The 16338-nt window shown below is 33.9% G+C and overlaps 2 protein-coding genes across 2 annotated transcripts; one reads left to right on the top strand and one right to left on the bottom strand.

The window, feature by feature from the left end:
• Positions 1 to 255: 255 nt before the first annotated feature.
• Positions 256 to 8370, bottom strand: LOC117114929 (cilia- and flagella-associated protein 45-like). Its single transcript, XM_033258551.1, has 10 exons — positions 8219 to 8370; positions 7432 to 7694; positions 6767 to 6911; positions 6245 to 6415; positions 5847 to 6025; positions 5435 to 5564; positions 4915 to 5145; positions 3356 to 3579; positions 2671 to 2895; positions 256 to 2399 (listed from the first exon to the last, which is right to left on the bottom strand). Exons 1-10 carry the CDS (start codon positions 8219 to 8221, stop codon positions 2327 to 2329), a joined length of 1644 nt encoding a protein of 547 aa, XP_033114442.1. The 5' UTR covers positions 8222 to 8370; the 3' UTR covers positions 256 to 2326.
• A 51-nt stretch (positions 8371 to 8421) lies between these two features.
• On the top strand, positions 8422 to 14073 carry LOC117114930 (39S ribosomal protein L39, mitochondrial-like). Its single transcript, XM_033258553.1, has 9 exons — positions 8422 to 8593; positions 9083 to 9280; positions 9871 to 10010; positions 10537 to 10636; positions 11475 to 11646; positions 11757 to 11895; positions 12170 to 12205; positions 12363 to 12410; positions 13028 to 14073. Exons 1-9 carry the CDS (start codon positions 8545 to 8547, stop codon positions 13085 to 13087), a joined length of 942 nt encoding a protein of 313 aa, XP_033114444.1. The 5' UTR covers positions 8422 to 8544; the 3' UTR covers positions 13088 to 14073.
• The last annotated feature ends 2265 nt before the right edge of the window (positions 14074 to 16338 follow it).

Genomic DNA, 16338 nt, shown 5'->3' with positions numbered 1-16338 from the left:
ATCCCTCTAGAAACACTCAAAATATCAAAGTATAGTGTTGAGCTGTTTTCTATGAATAATCATAATGCTACCATAAAAATATCATTACATTTACTAGTTAATTCTCTTCTTTTAATCTTTTATTTCAAATAAGTAAAATAAACATTAAATAAAACAGTTTATAACAGGCACTAGGTAATGTAATAGAGAAGACTGATGTTTTTTTAGATGGATATCAGAAGTGGTTATATAAAAAAAAGAATATCTTCAGTGTCATTATTTTGTAAGAGGTTTAATGGTTAATATAGGCTTATAATCTCGGCATACTTTTTTTTCTTACCTATTCCTGTAAACATTAAATACTAAAGTTGCATAGTATATTACTTAATGATGTTCATAATCAGATGTGTTTATTTCTTTCACAAATTTCTGTGACTGGGGTGGAAATGACAGAAACCCCATAATCATTAGCTTACTACAAATGAATTTAGCTAGTTAAAATAAAATAAAATTGCTACATGCTATAGCTGACAGCTTTTGGTGAAGCTCATTGGTCAAAACGGTTGCCAGGGGGACTGAAACTGTTCTAGCTACCTTGTAGTGAGTTTGTGAAACCAGGCTTCAAAGAAATATAATACTCCAACATATTTAATTTGAAATTGCAGTTGATTTTGACAATATTTTAAAGATGTACAAAGGCAACTTGATTAATGTTTTTACTTTCGTATTTGTGAAAAAAATTTGTTTTTTTCTTCAAATAAAAGGCAGAAACAGACATTTTGTCGTTTTTTTTTTTTGTTCAGCTACCAAGTGCGATCCACATCTGATGTCCAGTATAAAGAGTAGGAGAAATACAAGAGAGACCTCCACGGTTCAGTGCACACACAATGGCTACCACCGGTTTAGCCGATTGAGCTAACCCACTCTGCACCACCACTACCTCTATGCAATAAGCTACAGTTAATGCCTATACAATAATTGTGTTTAAATATGAGACAAACAATGGACTTTCAATGACTAAAATTTTAATGAATAATTTTTTCATGTCTACAGAATCAAGTAGTTAAATCTATTTGCAGTGTAGTACAATAGAACATAAAGAAAACACTATCAACAATTATACTTATTATGTACAAATATATAAATTATACACTTCAGAAAACTGCTGCTTTTACTCATTCACATATTATTAATCAATGCTTGTAATTACCCCTCTTATGAACACCTTAATAGCCAATGCCAGGATTAACAATATAATACCCAATTTACACAACAAAATTTTACATGGGATGTGTGCTAATTGCTACACAGATTTGATATATTATTTTGAGATTATGTGACCTTTACACAAGCAAATATAAACCTTGTTAAAAGTTAATTCATATGAAGGAGTTAAATATACGCATGATGCTACAGTATAAGTGCAGATCCTTGATAAATACCTCAGGAGTGTTTCTGTCAAGTTTGTTTTTCTTGCATGGATGTTACACGGGACACATTGCTAGTCTTGCTCGAAAAGGTATTCACATGGACACAATTTAGCAGTGAAAACATCCTAAGGTTTACCTACAGTAGCTGGTAGTATTTCTCATGTGAATCGGGTTAATTAGATTAACCTTGCTAGGGTCTCTTGACAAAAATGAAACAAGCAAACACATCTATATTGTTTATGGGTTACCTTTTTAGGGACACATTTAATTTTGGGAATATTGAAGTTTGGAAGAATTTTATAGTTTAATACAATTTGAATCTTCGTGGTTATCAGTATGATAATGAAAAAATAGTGGAAGAACAATGACTTATGTTTACTTTGATGGGATTGGAGTCATAAAGGAAACTTGACTATAGATTGTCTTTCTTTGGAATGTGTTTACTTTGGCTACCTCTTGAAATTTCAACATAACATACTTAACAATATACAGTTACAAATATAAATGGATAATGAATGTTTAGAATTTGATTTGATACTTTGGTTTCTGTGGAAATGAATTTTGAATACTGCTCGCTGGAGCAGCATAACATTCTGGTCATAAGTATTAGAGAAGAGATAACTACTGCACCTCGGAACAATACAGAACAACTAGTAACAGATTCATTGAGAGAAAAATAATACCTTAAGAAACCTTCAAATTGATATTATATAAAATAATACTAAGTTTCATAGTGTCATAACTAACAATCATTTATTTTAATCACCATTGTACAAGTCAGCAGTTATCATAAATGGTTTATCATTTCACATCCTTTCTAAATGTCATTCTAACTGTACAATATATTTTTTGAATAATGTGTTTTAAAGGTCCTCTTGGTAGAGGTTGTATAGCAACTGAAGATATTGTATCCTGTTTTATAGCGTGACCACAGGCGCATCTATCCGCCGTGCAACTTCTGCGCAGTATTTGTCTGGTACTCCAACAGCTCTGTAAAAATATAAAATATGTCATATGATTATCAATAATACATCATTAAATATTTAAATAATGGAAAAAAAAAAAACATTTTCTTGAAATAAGTAATCAACTTTCCAATAAAAATTTCTGTTGAAGGATAAGAATTAGATATTAAATAATTTTGTATACAATTTTACTTAGCTACAACAACAATACTGTAATATACGAAGTACAACATTTTTCAGATATTCGAAGCATGATGATAAATATCATTATGATTAAAATCTTAGGCACAACCAACCTCAATTCACTGAGCTTCTTCTGTTTGATGGCATCAAGTTTGGCACGACGTTCCCTAGCTTCTTGGTTAATCTTAATTCCCTCCTCAAAGAATGCATTCTTCTCGTTAATCTTCAGAACCTCTTTCTCTCTGATCTGTTTGCGAACACTTTCAGCATAAGCACGTTGTCGTTCATGAGTTTCAGACTCTTTTTCTTTCTCTTTCTGGTTAGCAGAGTGTTGAGCACTATTTAAAATATACCATCAAGAGGAATGAAAATTTAGAATTTGCAGTGCAGAAAACAATTTCTAACTGAACAAAGGACTTGACACCTAAAATAATATAGTTTTAAAGGCAGTCTTGGTGCATTAGGATTGTATTTTTTTTTTGACAAATTTGAAATTACTGCTTGCAATTATTAAGATTATTTATTTAGGCACATAGCCAAGGACTGCTAGCAGCAAACATATATCACTTGTCATATTATGTTACTGGCAATTTCTTGTGAGCCTTAGGGTGTTGAGTTGTTTTGGTTGTGAGAAAAAATAATGTCACTGACAGGAATTGAACCCGGGACCCTGGGATTGGCAGGTAAGCATCTTAACCACCAAAATACAGGTTTATTGAAAAAAAAAATGTGGAAAAGGTAAAAGGTGTGGTGGATTGGTCCGTACTACGGATGTGAGTGATAGAAAGAAACACTTACTTGAGAACACGTTCGAATTCGGCTCTCTCTCTTTTTGCCTGCACTGCTAGGAAGTGTTCCTTATTGCGTACCTGAAGTTCACGCGCAACCTTTAACATTTGCTCGTTTTCGGCCTGCTTGATGGCCGTTTCTCTCTCTTTCTGACGCCACTCTCGTTCTCTCTGCTCTTGGTTGCGCTTAGCTCTCAAGGCATCCTTTTCTGCCTGGTAGTCTTTAGCACGTTCCTGTAAAAATTTAGATTAAAAAAAACCGCATTAGATAGAAAGCCTGCAAGGCCTGAAGGAAATTTTTGAATGCATTAAATATAATAATTTCTATTTAGTGTACGATGCATGCTCTACTAATTGCTTTATAAGTCAATCGCCATCTTTTAATTTTAGTTTTTTATAACCAACTGTTGTAGCAGTCATCAGTTGCTATAGTGATATGATCAGTACACTGTGTGTATATTTACATTTAGCTGTGCATATGCTGAATTTTGCTCCTGCAGTACGCGTTTAACTACACATCAGCAGTACAGTACGGATAAGATGAATAACTATTGTAATTTGTATTGTGTTAGAAAGAACTTGTTTGTAATGCTATTTTAATAGACTTTCGCCAAAGAAATAAACATTTCAGCATTCCAAAGGGAATACAGTGTCCTTTTTGTTCGGTGCATGCAGACAGGTAAAATCGTGCGATGATTTCATATCTAGGCTAGGCTACGGCCTAGTAGTAGTAGGAGGCCTGGGCGGCCTCTTGCCTGGCCGTAGGCCTACATCTAAATTTGTTCCTTGAGTCTTTAAAAAAGGTCTAGAATATTCCTATTAAATGTTCAGTTTGTTGTGTTTATGAGGGTCCATTGATTCAATGAATCTCTTAATTGTTTATAATTATTATTAAATTTGTAGTAACTTTCTTCAGGTTCTAATTAAGCTTGTTTTACGAAAGTAATTTTCAATTACAATTCAATTTTTATCCCGGTACGCGATGCCTTTGCGGTGACGAAAAAATGAGGAATTTTATTTTCCACAAGAACCTAAAAAAAATCAAGCCAAGCGTCCACTAATTGAAAAATTAGTGGACGGTGAGGAATAAGCAAATAACATTGGGAATTGCAGTGATGACGTCACGATCGACTTATAATTTTAAATAGTGAACTGTTAGTGTGCCAAAATCAGCATCAGTGACCAAAACAAGAAAATTGACTTTTTAATATAGATAGTGTGGACACAGCTTTAGGCAAGAGTTTTATAATAATGCTTTACAGTGTGGACACAGCTTTAAGTAAGAATTCATCTTCTCAACATTATAAGCTTTAAAATGATGGGTCATTTAATGGAATCAACATATTGCTAAAGTATGCAATTTACTTAGTTTAACAATTAGTGACAGTACGCTGGTTTTGAGACAACAAACGTCATATTTGTTGAATTAGGGTTCATCTTCCCCAGACGGGCTGTCCTTAGCTCCAATCCATTTGACACCATATTTTTTAGTATTCTGATTATTATTGTTATCATCACCATCATTTTCATTTAAAGCACAAAATATAAAAATACTGTATAAATCTATACCTGCATTGCTCTGAGTCTTGCGATTTCTTTTTCTTTCTCAATTCTTTTGAGTTCTTGTTCAGCCTCAAATTTAGCTTCCCTCTCTGCTTTCTGCTTTTGATACTCAATGACTTTCAAATCAGCCAAACGCTCCTGCTCAACTTTACGCATCTTTGTGCCTTCCTGTTCTTCGTTGGCGCGTTTAATTTCTTGCTGAGACTCCAGTTGGATTTTTCTTTTGCGTTCCAATTCCTGGTGTTAGATACAAGGGCAAAATTAGCATGGTAAATTGCTCATACCTCTTTAAATATAATACTAAAACACTGATTTTTACAATTCTGACAAAAATTAGACATCGCTAAGAGTTCACATCAATGATAATAAGCAATAAATATACTCAACCAAAAAATACCCAAAAGCAATCTTCAACCTAGTCCTAATGAAAACTAATCTTCTTACTTTAAAAAAGCAAGTAGTAATAGCATTACAGTATTATTAATAGTAGTGTCTAAATAATAAATGATAAATGGACATCACCTACCGTAATGTCTTCCATCTGAAGTTTTTCAAGATATCGTAGCATTTGTTGAGCCTCTTGGTCTTTCTTCTCTTGTTCTAGAAGTCTGTCTTCCTCTCGTTGTGCAATCTGCTTCAGTACCTTAGCTGCACCCCTAGCGGAATTAATAAATATTAATTATTAATATTTACGCTAATTAATTTTACTCACACAAATGCCAACAACACATTATAAACACCATCACAATCTGTTTGAAATGTTTGCTGATGCGATGATTTAATTACTTGTAACATTGTGTGAATTAAACATCTTCACTCCCTAAGCTTCATAAAAATACTTCACTTTGACAACATCTTTTCATATTGTATTTGAAAAGTGTACTTCTTATTCAAACTTCAAATATTTTTTACATGCATACATATTTTACTGTACTTACTCATATCTTTCTACTTTCCTCTGGTTCTCAATTTCCTCCTGTAGAATTAATGCATTTTGTCTCTCAATTTCCATCATCTGATCTAGTCTTCTTTCTTCCTCAGACATTTCTGTTTTAATTTGTTCCTTTTCCAAAAGCTGTGCATCTCTGATGGCATGGCATTTAGCATTCAGAATCAACTGAAATAATATCAGTAAACACAACCTAATTAAATATCGCTTCAATCAAGCTATCAAAGTAACTCATATGGTGTACATACAATGTTATGTTTCTTACTAGACTTCATAGTCTATTTTCAATACCCAACTCTTATCCAGGAATAGCAAAATCAATTTCTGTGCCATTATATTCAGTTAATATGTCAAAATGGTATTTTTTAACAAAGCAACAGTGCTTACTTCATTTAAATGTTTTATGTCATCTTCCTGCTCCTCACGTTGCTCCCTCGCTCTCTCCAACAGATACTCAGCCTGCTTCTGTGCCTCCTCCTCAAGTTCATTCAGTTTTTCATTCCTTTTCTTGTTTTTATCCAGAGCTTGCAGATGATTCTTCACAGCTGCACTGGTTTCCTGTATGTGTGAATGTAAAACTTGTGGATTAATTTTTACTTGGTAACCCTCTGAAAACATAAATTTTATCAAAATAACCTATCAAAATAATGACATTCATATCCTCGACCTGCTTCAGCTGCAAGGGGCTCTCACCAGGCTCCCCTTGAATCCAACAGGCACCCCCTGGTCTCCACCAGGTCCCTCCTGGACCTCACCAGGTACCCCTGGACCCTTGGCTACAGGGCTGTTGTCTAACAACAGAACATACCACAAATTATTTTCCTTTTGTACTACTGATAAAAAAAAAGTTCAGAGTTCATTTTATTGGTCACAGTAGTGAATACAATACCTGAAATTTGCTTCCCATACCTGTATTTCCTGCTTATGTTTCTTCCATGCAAGATATTCAGCATTCTTTTCATCCTCGGACAATACACGTGACTTAAGGAGGATTCTCATGTACTCACTTTGAGGAAGAATCACAGACATTCCTGAAGGATCTTCTTTTGGAACTCTGATAAGATATAGAAAATTGTAAAATTAGATTTTTGTTCAATTTTTAAAAGGCAAAATGATATTTACCTGTTAATAATGAGCATTGAATAGAAACAAAATATCCAGTGGCGTATCTAGAGTGATGCGCATGCTCCTCCAAAAATTACTCTCGCCCACCAGTCGCCTTCCCCCCAAAATCACAGTCAAGTAGTTAAAAATCACCTAAAATACCTTATTTTGTGAAGTAGCACTCCTTAACTGATCATCGAGGCCCCCTCCCCACTTCACCCCATCAGCATCCCCATTTCAAGACTTCTACATATGCCACTGAAAATATCCTGTGTTAGAATTGTATGTCAGGTGTGCAAGCTCTCATAATGACATGATAAAATGGTCTATGGGTTTAAGTCTGGTGTTTAATAAGATATCATTTTCTCTATTAATTTATACATTCTATTTTAATTTTTTTAATAGCACAAATTGCAATTGCAATTAAAATGAACAATAGGAAATACAGGATGTGATGGGTTGAAACTTACACAAGTTTCCTAATAAGATCTTTGGTAATAACTTGAACTTCTTCCTTTCCCTTTCTGCTTGAATGTCTGTTTTTTTTGTTATGAGTCCCGGAAAATGTATCGGTTGTAAGTTCTGGTGCACTGCGTTGTCTCTGTGCTGGATGTGGTTTTGTTGCAAAAAGTGACTCATCGACATTTGAAGTTTTGCTGACGGTGTAGTACTGTCGAGTTTTGGCTCGCCTCGACCCTGCACTGGACCCTACAGAACTTACCATGCTACGAGGCTGGAAAAGTTTGGAAAATACATACAATAGTTATCTAGGCTAGGCCTAAATTAAATAATTATAATACTTTTATTATTAGGCCTAGGCTTAATATTGATTTGACAACTGAAGACATCAGAAAGAAATGTTTCTGGAATGTTGTGATGGGGGGGGGGGAAAGAACATGAAGAATAATTAGCCTATTAAACAATAATTAATATCAGGTCTAGCTAGGCCTAGCCTAATAGCTTATTTACTAGGCCTGAGACTCAGTTAGACCCATCTAGCCTACCAAAGTAGGACTAGCACTAATTAACAATGGGCCGCTGCCCAGTCTAACCTAGGCCTAGAGATAGGCCTCCCTGGGCCTAGGCCCTAGACAAGGGCCTCCACCCGCTAGACTAGCCCGCACGGCGCATGAGCCGCGCCGCATGCAAACAGCAATGTGATGGCCTACGTTTTTAACTGATGCCCATCCAACCATATGGGAACCAACTACCTAAAACAAGGTACTCGAAATTAAGTGTACAAACATAATTACTTACCATTCTTGTCTGATTTTACCTAAAACAAATTAAATCTATAAAGGTTTTCTTGTTTTCATAACACAACCCAATCTGCCAGACGTACTTCCCTTGTTATTCCGGCGTCAGTGTACCGCTGTAATTATTGTTGCTATGATGGCTGTGACCTTATTCGTAGAGTTGCTATGAAGTAAAGCGCCCCTTACTAGGAAGTTTTTCTTTTTGTTAGGGGAGGTCGAAGGTTGTGAATGAGGACGTTCGAAAGCATAATAACAGTACACATGTGACAGTTTTGTCTGTTGAATGCCTTACTTATTTCACATTAATAATAATAATTTATTAACAAAATGACATCCGCTTGCTTTCTTAGGCGTCGTATGTATTTCCAATGTCGGAGTGAGTATTTTTCCTTTGTTAACTAAGTCTAGGCTACGCGAAGGCTAGCTAGGCTACTAGGCCTAGGCCTACGTACTAGGCCTAGTACTAGGCTAGGGCCTAGACTAGGACCAGGCCTAGCCTAAGTTTAAGTTAAGTTAGGGCAGGCCTAGTTAGGCGCAGCCAGGCTAGGTCTAGCTAGCCTAGGTCTAGTACATATATTCGGCTAGGGCTAGGCTTAGCCTAGCTAGTGGCCTATAAGCAGCTAGCCTGTATTAGTAGGCTGATGGATTTCTAGGTCTAGTGTTTGCGCAGAAAAGATATTCCCTGTGCAGACCTTACTTTACAGTCTGGCCTCATTATTAATCCTAGTAGTGTACTACTCGCACACATTTCACTTTCCCTTTAACAGTGTCCTCAAATTTAGTTCTGTTTTTAGAACAAAGTACTGGTAATTGGGATTTCGTATTATTTTGTATATTGATAGTATTATTGATTATTTTCATGAAGGATGTTTCACAAATGTGGCAAAGCAAACAACACCAGAACCTGTGATGAGACAGAACAAACTATTCGATGAAGAGGCTGAAAGACAACTACAAATGGTGAAACGCCTTGAGAAGATCAATGTGCAACACCTGGGTCCGAATGATAAATGCACATTTGTGATGAACAAGAAACTCTCCACACCCTATCATTGTGCAATGCGTAAGATGTTATTTTTAGCCAAAATTTATTACTGTATGGTTTTAATAATTAAATATATACTGCTGTCCAAAAATAAGGGAGAAACCCCTCAAAGATTAAAATAAAAATGTGAATTACTTATTCAAAAGAAGCATCGTAAGATGTTATTTTCAGCTTAAAATTTACTGTACATGTGATATAGATACTGCTGTCCAAAAATAAGGGGGAAACACTCAAATATCAAATTGAAACTTTGAATTACTTATTCAAAAGAAGCATGTTTGTTAAAACTTCAGTTTCACAGATCAAGCAAAAATCAGTTTTTATTGATTTATACAGTACTACAAAAATACTTTATGCAAAGACTATAGGGATCACACTTTTTTATATTCTGTTATTTGGCTGTGTCTGTCTTTTTAAATTTTCTGTTGAAAGCTATAAACTTAAATAATAATTATTTAAAAATTTAAGATTTTTTTAATGGTTTTCAAGTATTAAATTGAGGTGGCATTTATATCCTAATTAATATTAATAATATTAACGTATGAAGCAACTTCACATTATTCCCTGATTATTTGAAATGATAATAAAATTTTTAATTTTCTGTCCAGATTTAAACGAGAGGTATGTCACCAACTCTGGATTAGCTCTTGTGAATGGTGAACCATGGCATATGCACCAACCACTACAAGAGGATTGTGAACTGAAGTTTCTTACATTTAAAGATGATGATGTTGAACATATCAATATGGTAAATAATTATTTTCCTTTAAACTTATAATAATTTTTTTCAATCAGATAACTTTTGTATGTGTGGGATAATAATTAAAATAATTGCACATTTTTGTTAAGACCCTGCCTCTTGGATATTTGTTACCCAAGATTCAGGTAGTAGAACCAAGTTTTCTTTGACAAAGGCTATAGAACATAGATAGACAACCAGTGTTCACAAACTATGTCATGTGTGCACTCTAAAGAACATAGACATCCTTTGAGTAGGGTATTACCCTGGTGTTCTGCTTCCACTGTAAACTGTTTGTTCATTCTGATTGTTAGCATCTGACATGCTTGGACACTATAGGGGAGTAGAAGTTTACAGGAATAAGTAAAACTGGATGCGTATATAGCTTGTAATAATATACACTATGTAAGTCTAATACTGTCATCTTTAAGTCTGTTTTCTATGCTAATTACCATTTTCATTCCGTTTTTTATGCTAAGTACCGTTTAGACTTCATTTGTTGATTAATTATTTTGGTTTTTATCTCCATATGCAGGCATTTTGGAAGGCAAGCGCTCACTTAATGGGAGCTGTCCTGCACAGTGCATTTAAGGACATGATTACCACCAAGATGGTGTATACACCTCATCTACCAGGTATTCATGTTGATAGTGTGTAGCAAAAAAATTTTGTTGAAATAGATAAATAATAAATACATAATTTAACGCTTAATCACGATCAAGGTCCAATATGTGCTTGAATTTCATACACTGAAATACAGTAGTAGATCCCCTATGGAGGGGACACCTTCGGGACCAAAAAAGTGTCCCCCCAATATTATTTGTATCCCCTGAATAGGGTTGGCCATATTGTTAAAAGATTTACTTTCCCTCATTTTAGTGCCTGAAGAAGTGTTCCCAAAATGGGGGTGTCCCCTTAATAGGGTGTCCCAAAGGAGGGGTTCTACTGTACTTAAGAACCCCAATAAAATGGAATTATGTACAAAATAACTTAAAAGGACTCAAGAAATATAGTTAAGGGGTATGGTACCTGAAATTTGAATATTGAGAAGAAAATTCACTACTTACAAAGCAGAATCAACAGAATAGGAATTAATATTTATATAGATTAGAAAAATAAGGTTGTTCATCATATTTATTCTAATATGGACTGTACTGTGTTCTTTTTTTCTGATCTTTTTCAGACAAGAAAAATTACCTTGTATCTTGTATATAGGCCTATGATTATCTTTATTAGAAAACTGTTAATAAGAGACACACGAGACCCATCTCATTCATTATTGAAATGCCAATTTACAGATATTCTGTATACATGCCACTCATGTTCTAGTTTTGTTATTTTATTGAATGTTTTTTTTCTTTGTCTAAAGGTGCTATCTATATTTGATTTATTACTGTTTGAGTTTTTTATTTTATTTTTTTTATAATGTTAAGATTTAATCTTCATACTAATCCATTAATTTTTATATCCTAGTTTCTGCAGGCTGTTTTGCTCATGACATCAGTCTTCCTTTTCATTGGCGACCAACATTTGATGAGTTGATGATGTTAAATCGTCAAGCATACAGACTTATTGAAAGCAAAATACCTTTCGAACGACTGCAAGTCTCAAGTGATTTGGCTATCACATTATTCAATGGAAATGAGTATGTTTTTGTTTATTCCATTTTATTTTCAAACATAATTTTATTTATTTAAGTAAAAGGTTATATTTTTGTATATAAACTCAACAATTTTTTTGCTTATATTCTTCTAGGTTTAAAACGGCAGAAGTTAAAAGAAAGAATGTGGATTGTGTGACATTATACAGATTAGGAAAGTTTATTGACCTCTCAGATGGCCCGATGATTTCAAATTCACAAGCTATGTCAGTACACAGGTTTTCATTTACAAACGTAAGTACAAGTGTATTACCCGCTTGTTTTTTAGAGAGAGAAGTAATCACGATTGATTTTAATATTGATATAATAAAGAGATTTTGGCCAATTACATAAAGGAATACAAAAAATATTGTCATTTAAACCACTTTCACATATTGCAAACCAGAATTGTGTTGCTGAGAGTGGCCTTATTGATATGAGTGATTTTTTATATTTTTAATATATGGTATGGATTTTTCTCCTGGTATGAAATTATGTTGATATGGATTTTAAAAAATATTTTTTAAAGGTACATTTGGTTAAAGGAGATGCAGACGTTGACAAGGTAAGACATATACTGTACTACAGTATTATCAACTATACAAAATACAGTGTTATCAACCTAGATTAAATATACAGTAATATAATATACGCTAATAATATATTTTATTCAAAGTTCATAGAACCAACTGCATTTCGTATTTTATTCTTCTTATTTATAGGATAAAATTCACAGGTTTCAAGGTGTAGCCCTTCCTTCTGCATTTGAGGTAAAGACAGAATTTTCTTTATTAATAGAAATTTATACAAATTAATGTTTTAATGTAGTGCCTCCCAGTTCCATTGCATTTTTATTTACTTGGTGTGAAACACAGCAAAGGTAACCTAGGAATATCGGGAGACTTATTTCTAGTTCTTAAGATGGTTAAGTCCCATGGAGTGTTTAGCATTTATTAACATGCATATGGCCCATATTGCACACAAGACAGACTGCTTGAATCTCTCCTACGAAAGACTGTGTACCATTGAAACTTGTATTTCTAGCTGGAGGGCAGCAACGGTATACAAGCAACCAAGGATCTCTACGGTTCAGTGAACATACTTAAACATTCACTCATCATGATGGAATAAATAACTTTCATTTTAGCTGACTCAGCTTTGTTCCCCCTATTGTATGAATAAAAGAACAATCGGGAATAATATGAATAATTTGGATCATCTTTGGTTTTTACCTACATTTCTGAATTTTTTTTACATTATGCTATTACTGTATTATTCATAGTGATGTTTGTTGAGTTGTTTCCTTAAATTGATATTGAGCTGTCTAGTTTGGCTGTTGCCTTGCTCATTGCAACTGAAATGTTGTTTTTTTTCATAATGTTTACAGGCACATTATTCAACGTGGTCGACGTTAGAGAATAGAGCGAGAAAACCAGTTAAAATATAAATCAAGTTCATACTGCCAATCAATCATCCCATTTATAGATGGTGCTCTTGCATAATGAAACTCTTCAGACTGTAGATCTAATTGACTGATCTATCAAAACAGTGCCTGAACACTTTGCGTGTTTCAGAAACATGTGTTTAGGTACGGTTATCGGCCATCCATAATTATCAACATTTTCAAAAGAGAATATGCTTTGGGGGTTAGGGGGTTGAAAGTGTAGGCATAATTACTCTTTTGAAAAAGATAAAATGTTGATCTCAAAATGACATAAATCAACATTTTTTTTTGGTGTATCGGTACTCTTTTCGGGGTAGGGGGATGGAGGGGGTGACGGAAAAGAGTATTTTTTATACTCTTTCGAAAATGTTGAAAATTATGGATGGCCCTTACACTGTTGAGGAAACCAGTTTAAAAAAAATAGAACAAGGTCATTATAAAAATTCATTCAACAATCAGTCAGTCATCTAATTTGTGTAGGAGCTGCTCCGGTTAACAACTGACCATTAAGAGCAGGGGTAAGGATACGCGCATGTCCTATAAACATGTGTTACCCTGTCATTTTGTAAGACCTTGGCAACTATATCTGATGGATAAGGCTTAGAGAAACTGTCCATTGTCAGAGATGTTCTTGTAGAAGAAACTATTTTCTATGAAATTCTTGAAATGAATTTCACATTGTAATGGAACTCAAATTGATTTAATTTTGACTGTTATTTTGTTTACTTATACTGTATTAAATAAAAAATATGGTACCAAGAGATTTGAAAAATATGCTAGAAAGGTAGTTTTTTTTGTTTGTTATGTTCGAATGTCAGTCATCTTCAGATAAATTCAGTTATAAAATAGACAGAGCTAATACAGTGAATGATGACATAGTTTATTTGCTAATTCCATCAAGGGCAAGTCCACTTTAAATTGTAGTATAACATAATGACACTACAAAACTTGAGATAAAGTAGTTGTGGAACTGGTTGGCGGTGATGGTGTATTTTGTCTTTTTTCGTTGTTTTCTTACCTACAGTATTGTCGAGCACATAGAGACCTCGTTTATTTGCGCTATATAAATCCATCTATTATTATTATTATTATTATTATTATTATTATTATTATTATTATTATTATTATTATTATTAATAATATCATCATTATTATTATTATTATTATCATTATTATTATTATTATCATTATTATTATTATTATCATTATTATTATCATTATTATTATTATCATTATCATTATTATTATTATCATCATTATTATTATTATCATTATTATTATCATTATTATTATTATTATTATTATTGTCATTATTATTATTATCATTATTATCATTATTATTATTATCATTATTATTATTATTAATATTATTTTTATTATTATTATTTAGCAACAATATCCAAGGGGCGGGCTTATCGGAAAGTTTCATTGTCACAGGTTGAAAAGAATGATTGCAATATTATCACATTGGGTCTGTAATTTGCGTTCTACCAGTAACCACTGATAATTGCTAAAAGTACAAGGACAAAAAAGGTTTAAATGTATAAATATTAGATACAAATATAACAAAATGCAGTTGTTGTTGCTTCTAAAGAATCGGTTTTCTGATTGATCCGTGTACAGTTGATGTAGGGCTCTGTATTTTGATGATGTCTGCATCCACGGCCGTCGTTTAAATTCGTTCAAAATATAATTAATTATATCTACAATAACATTGTTATAAAAATTCCTTGACTTAGTATGTTAAGGTCACAAGATGTTACCGATCCTAAATACAGATTGTTGATATACCTTGGCTCTAACTAATTCAACGCCTTCAAGAATGCACTTCTCACGCCAATTCATTGTTCATTCTTTGCAACAATCAACATAAATAATTTATTAACACTAGATTTCTGAATGCCTGCTATTCAACTATTGATTCGATAGTTTGTGTTATACCTTAGGTATAATAAAACCTGTTACTCGGACAATGTGCACGGGTCATTTGACTCTGGTATTGAGGTAATAAATCGGTATATCAATGCGTTAATCATATACAGTAATAACATTCGAATGAAAATGAAAGCTGTCACATTGGCTCTTGGCAAGCGAACCGGAATCGTTCCCGATGTCTGGCCCTTAGATTTTAGGGGATAGTACGGATGAATGAGGATGTTATATTGTAAATTTAGAAAATCTTTTTAGCACTAAGGCAAACATGTGTATATAATTATAATTATAGTAATAATTATTATTTTATTATTGTTATTAATTATTATTATCACTGTTTTCACTCTATTGTTAATATTATTACTACATTTGTTTTTGAATTATTTAGGCTATTATTGTAATTATCATTGTTAATTTCGATCTTTAATAATTCTTAGACCCACAGCCCACATAATATTTGGTTTAGAAAGGGATGGACTCTGCAATCATGCGATCAGTTTTATATGAAGAGCATTAGCATGAGCGATTCTATGATGTGGTAAAGCAAACTAGATTCGATCATTGCTTAATCGATATCCGGACAATAACTCTCAGGTAATGTTATACAGCGAGTTGACTTTGATATTTACTTATAAACTACGATGTAAACGTGACACCGAAACCCGAGACTGTATTGGAGACTTAGATCATCCATGGGGTTGGAATGGAGGTAGTTGCTTTGCAGCACATTTTCAAAATTTACAGCTATTTTGAGGGGGCGGAGTGATTGCCAGATGAGATTTTTGGGCATCCACAATTTATACTTTTAGACCACAATATTCGGGAATGGCAACCGCAACTTGATTGGATTTAAAGATTAGTTTAGTCTCACGACCTCATCGTGGCGTCGGACGAAAGATGGTGGGGGATGTCCAGGTTTGTAGAGGGGTGTGGTGCTCAACAAAATTAACCATTGCAGTGCGATGAAAAGCAACGATAAATAGATTAAATTCAAACATTGTTATTGATAGGGCCTATCCATTACTCGAGAATAACCAACTTTTTTCAGGGCTTTCTATCTAGCAGCGGCGGCTCTAGGATATATTTTCTGTGGGCTAAGTTGTCCGACAGGGGGACTTGAGCTCGTAGGCTCGAGCTGGGGGAAGGGGCTGAGAGGGGGTTCCCCTTCCAAATGAGATTTTCTTTAAGAAACTTCTGGATGGCCGGAAATGACACTCTCATACTGTGACAGACATGTGTTGGCTTGGTGTGGGCCTATTTTTATATGTTTTATGATCTGACTGCACGACGAGCTCTGTCCGGCGGGGGGGGGGGGGGGCTTG

This window comes from Anneissia japonica, unplaced genomic scaffold, assembly GCF_011630105.1.
Source record: "Anneissia japonica isolate Jap-2015-1 unplaced genomic scaffold, ASM1163010v1 scaffold288189_len579620_cov203, whole genome shotgun sequence".
NCBI classification, from domain to species: domain Eukaryota; kingdom Metazoa; phylum Echinodermata; class Crinoidea; order Comatulida; family Comatulidae; genus Anneissia; species Anneissia japonica.
The sequence above is the reverse complement of the archived record's forward strand: the minus strand, read 5'-3'. Positions and strand labels throughout refer to the sequence as shown.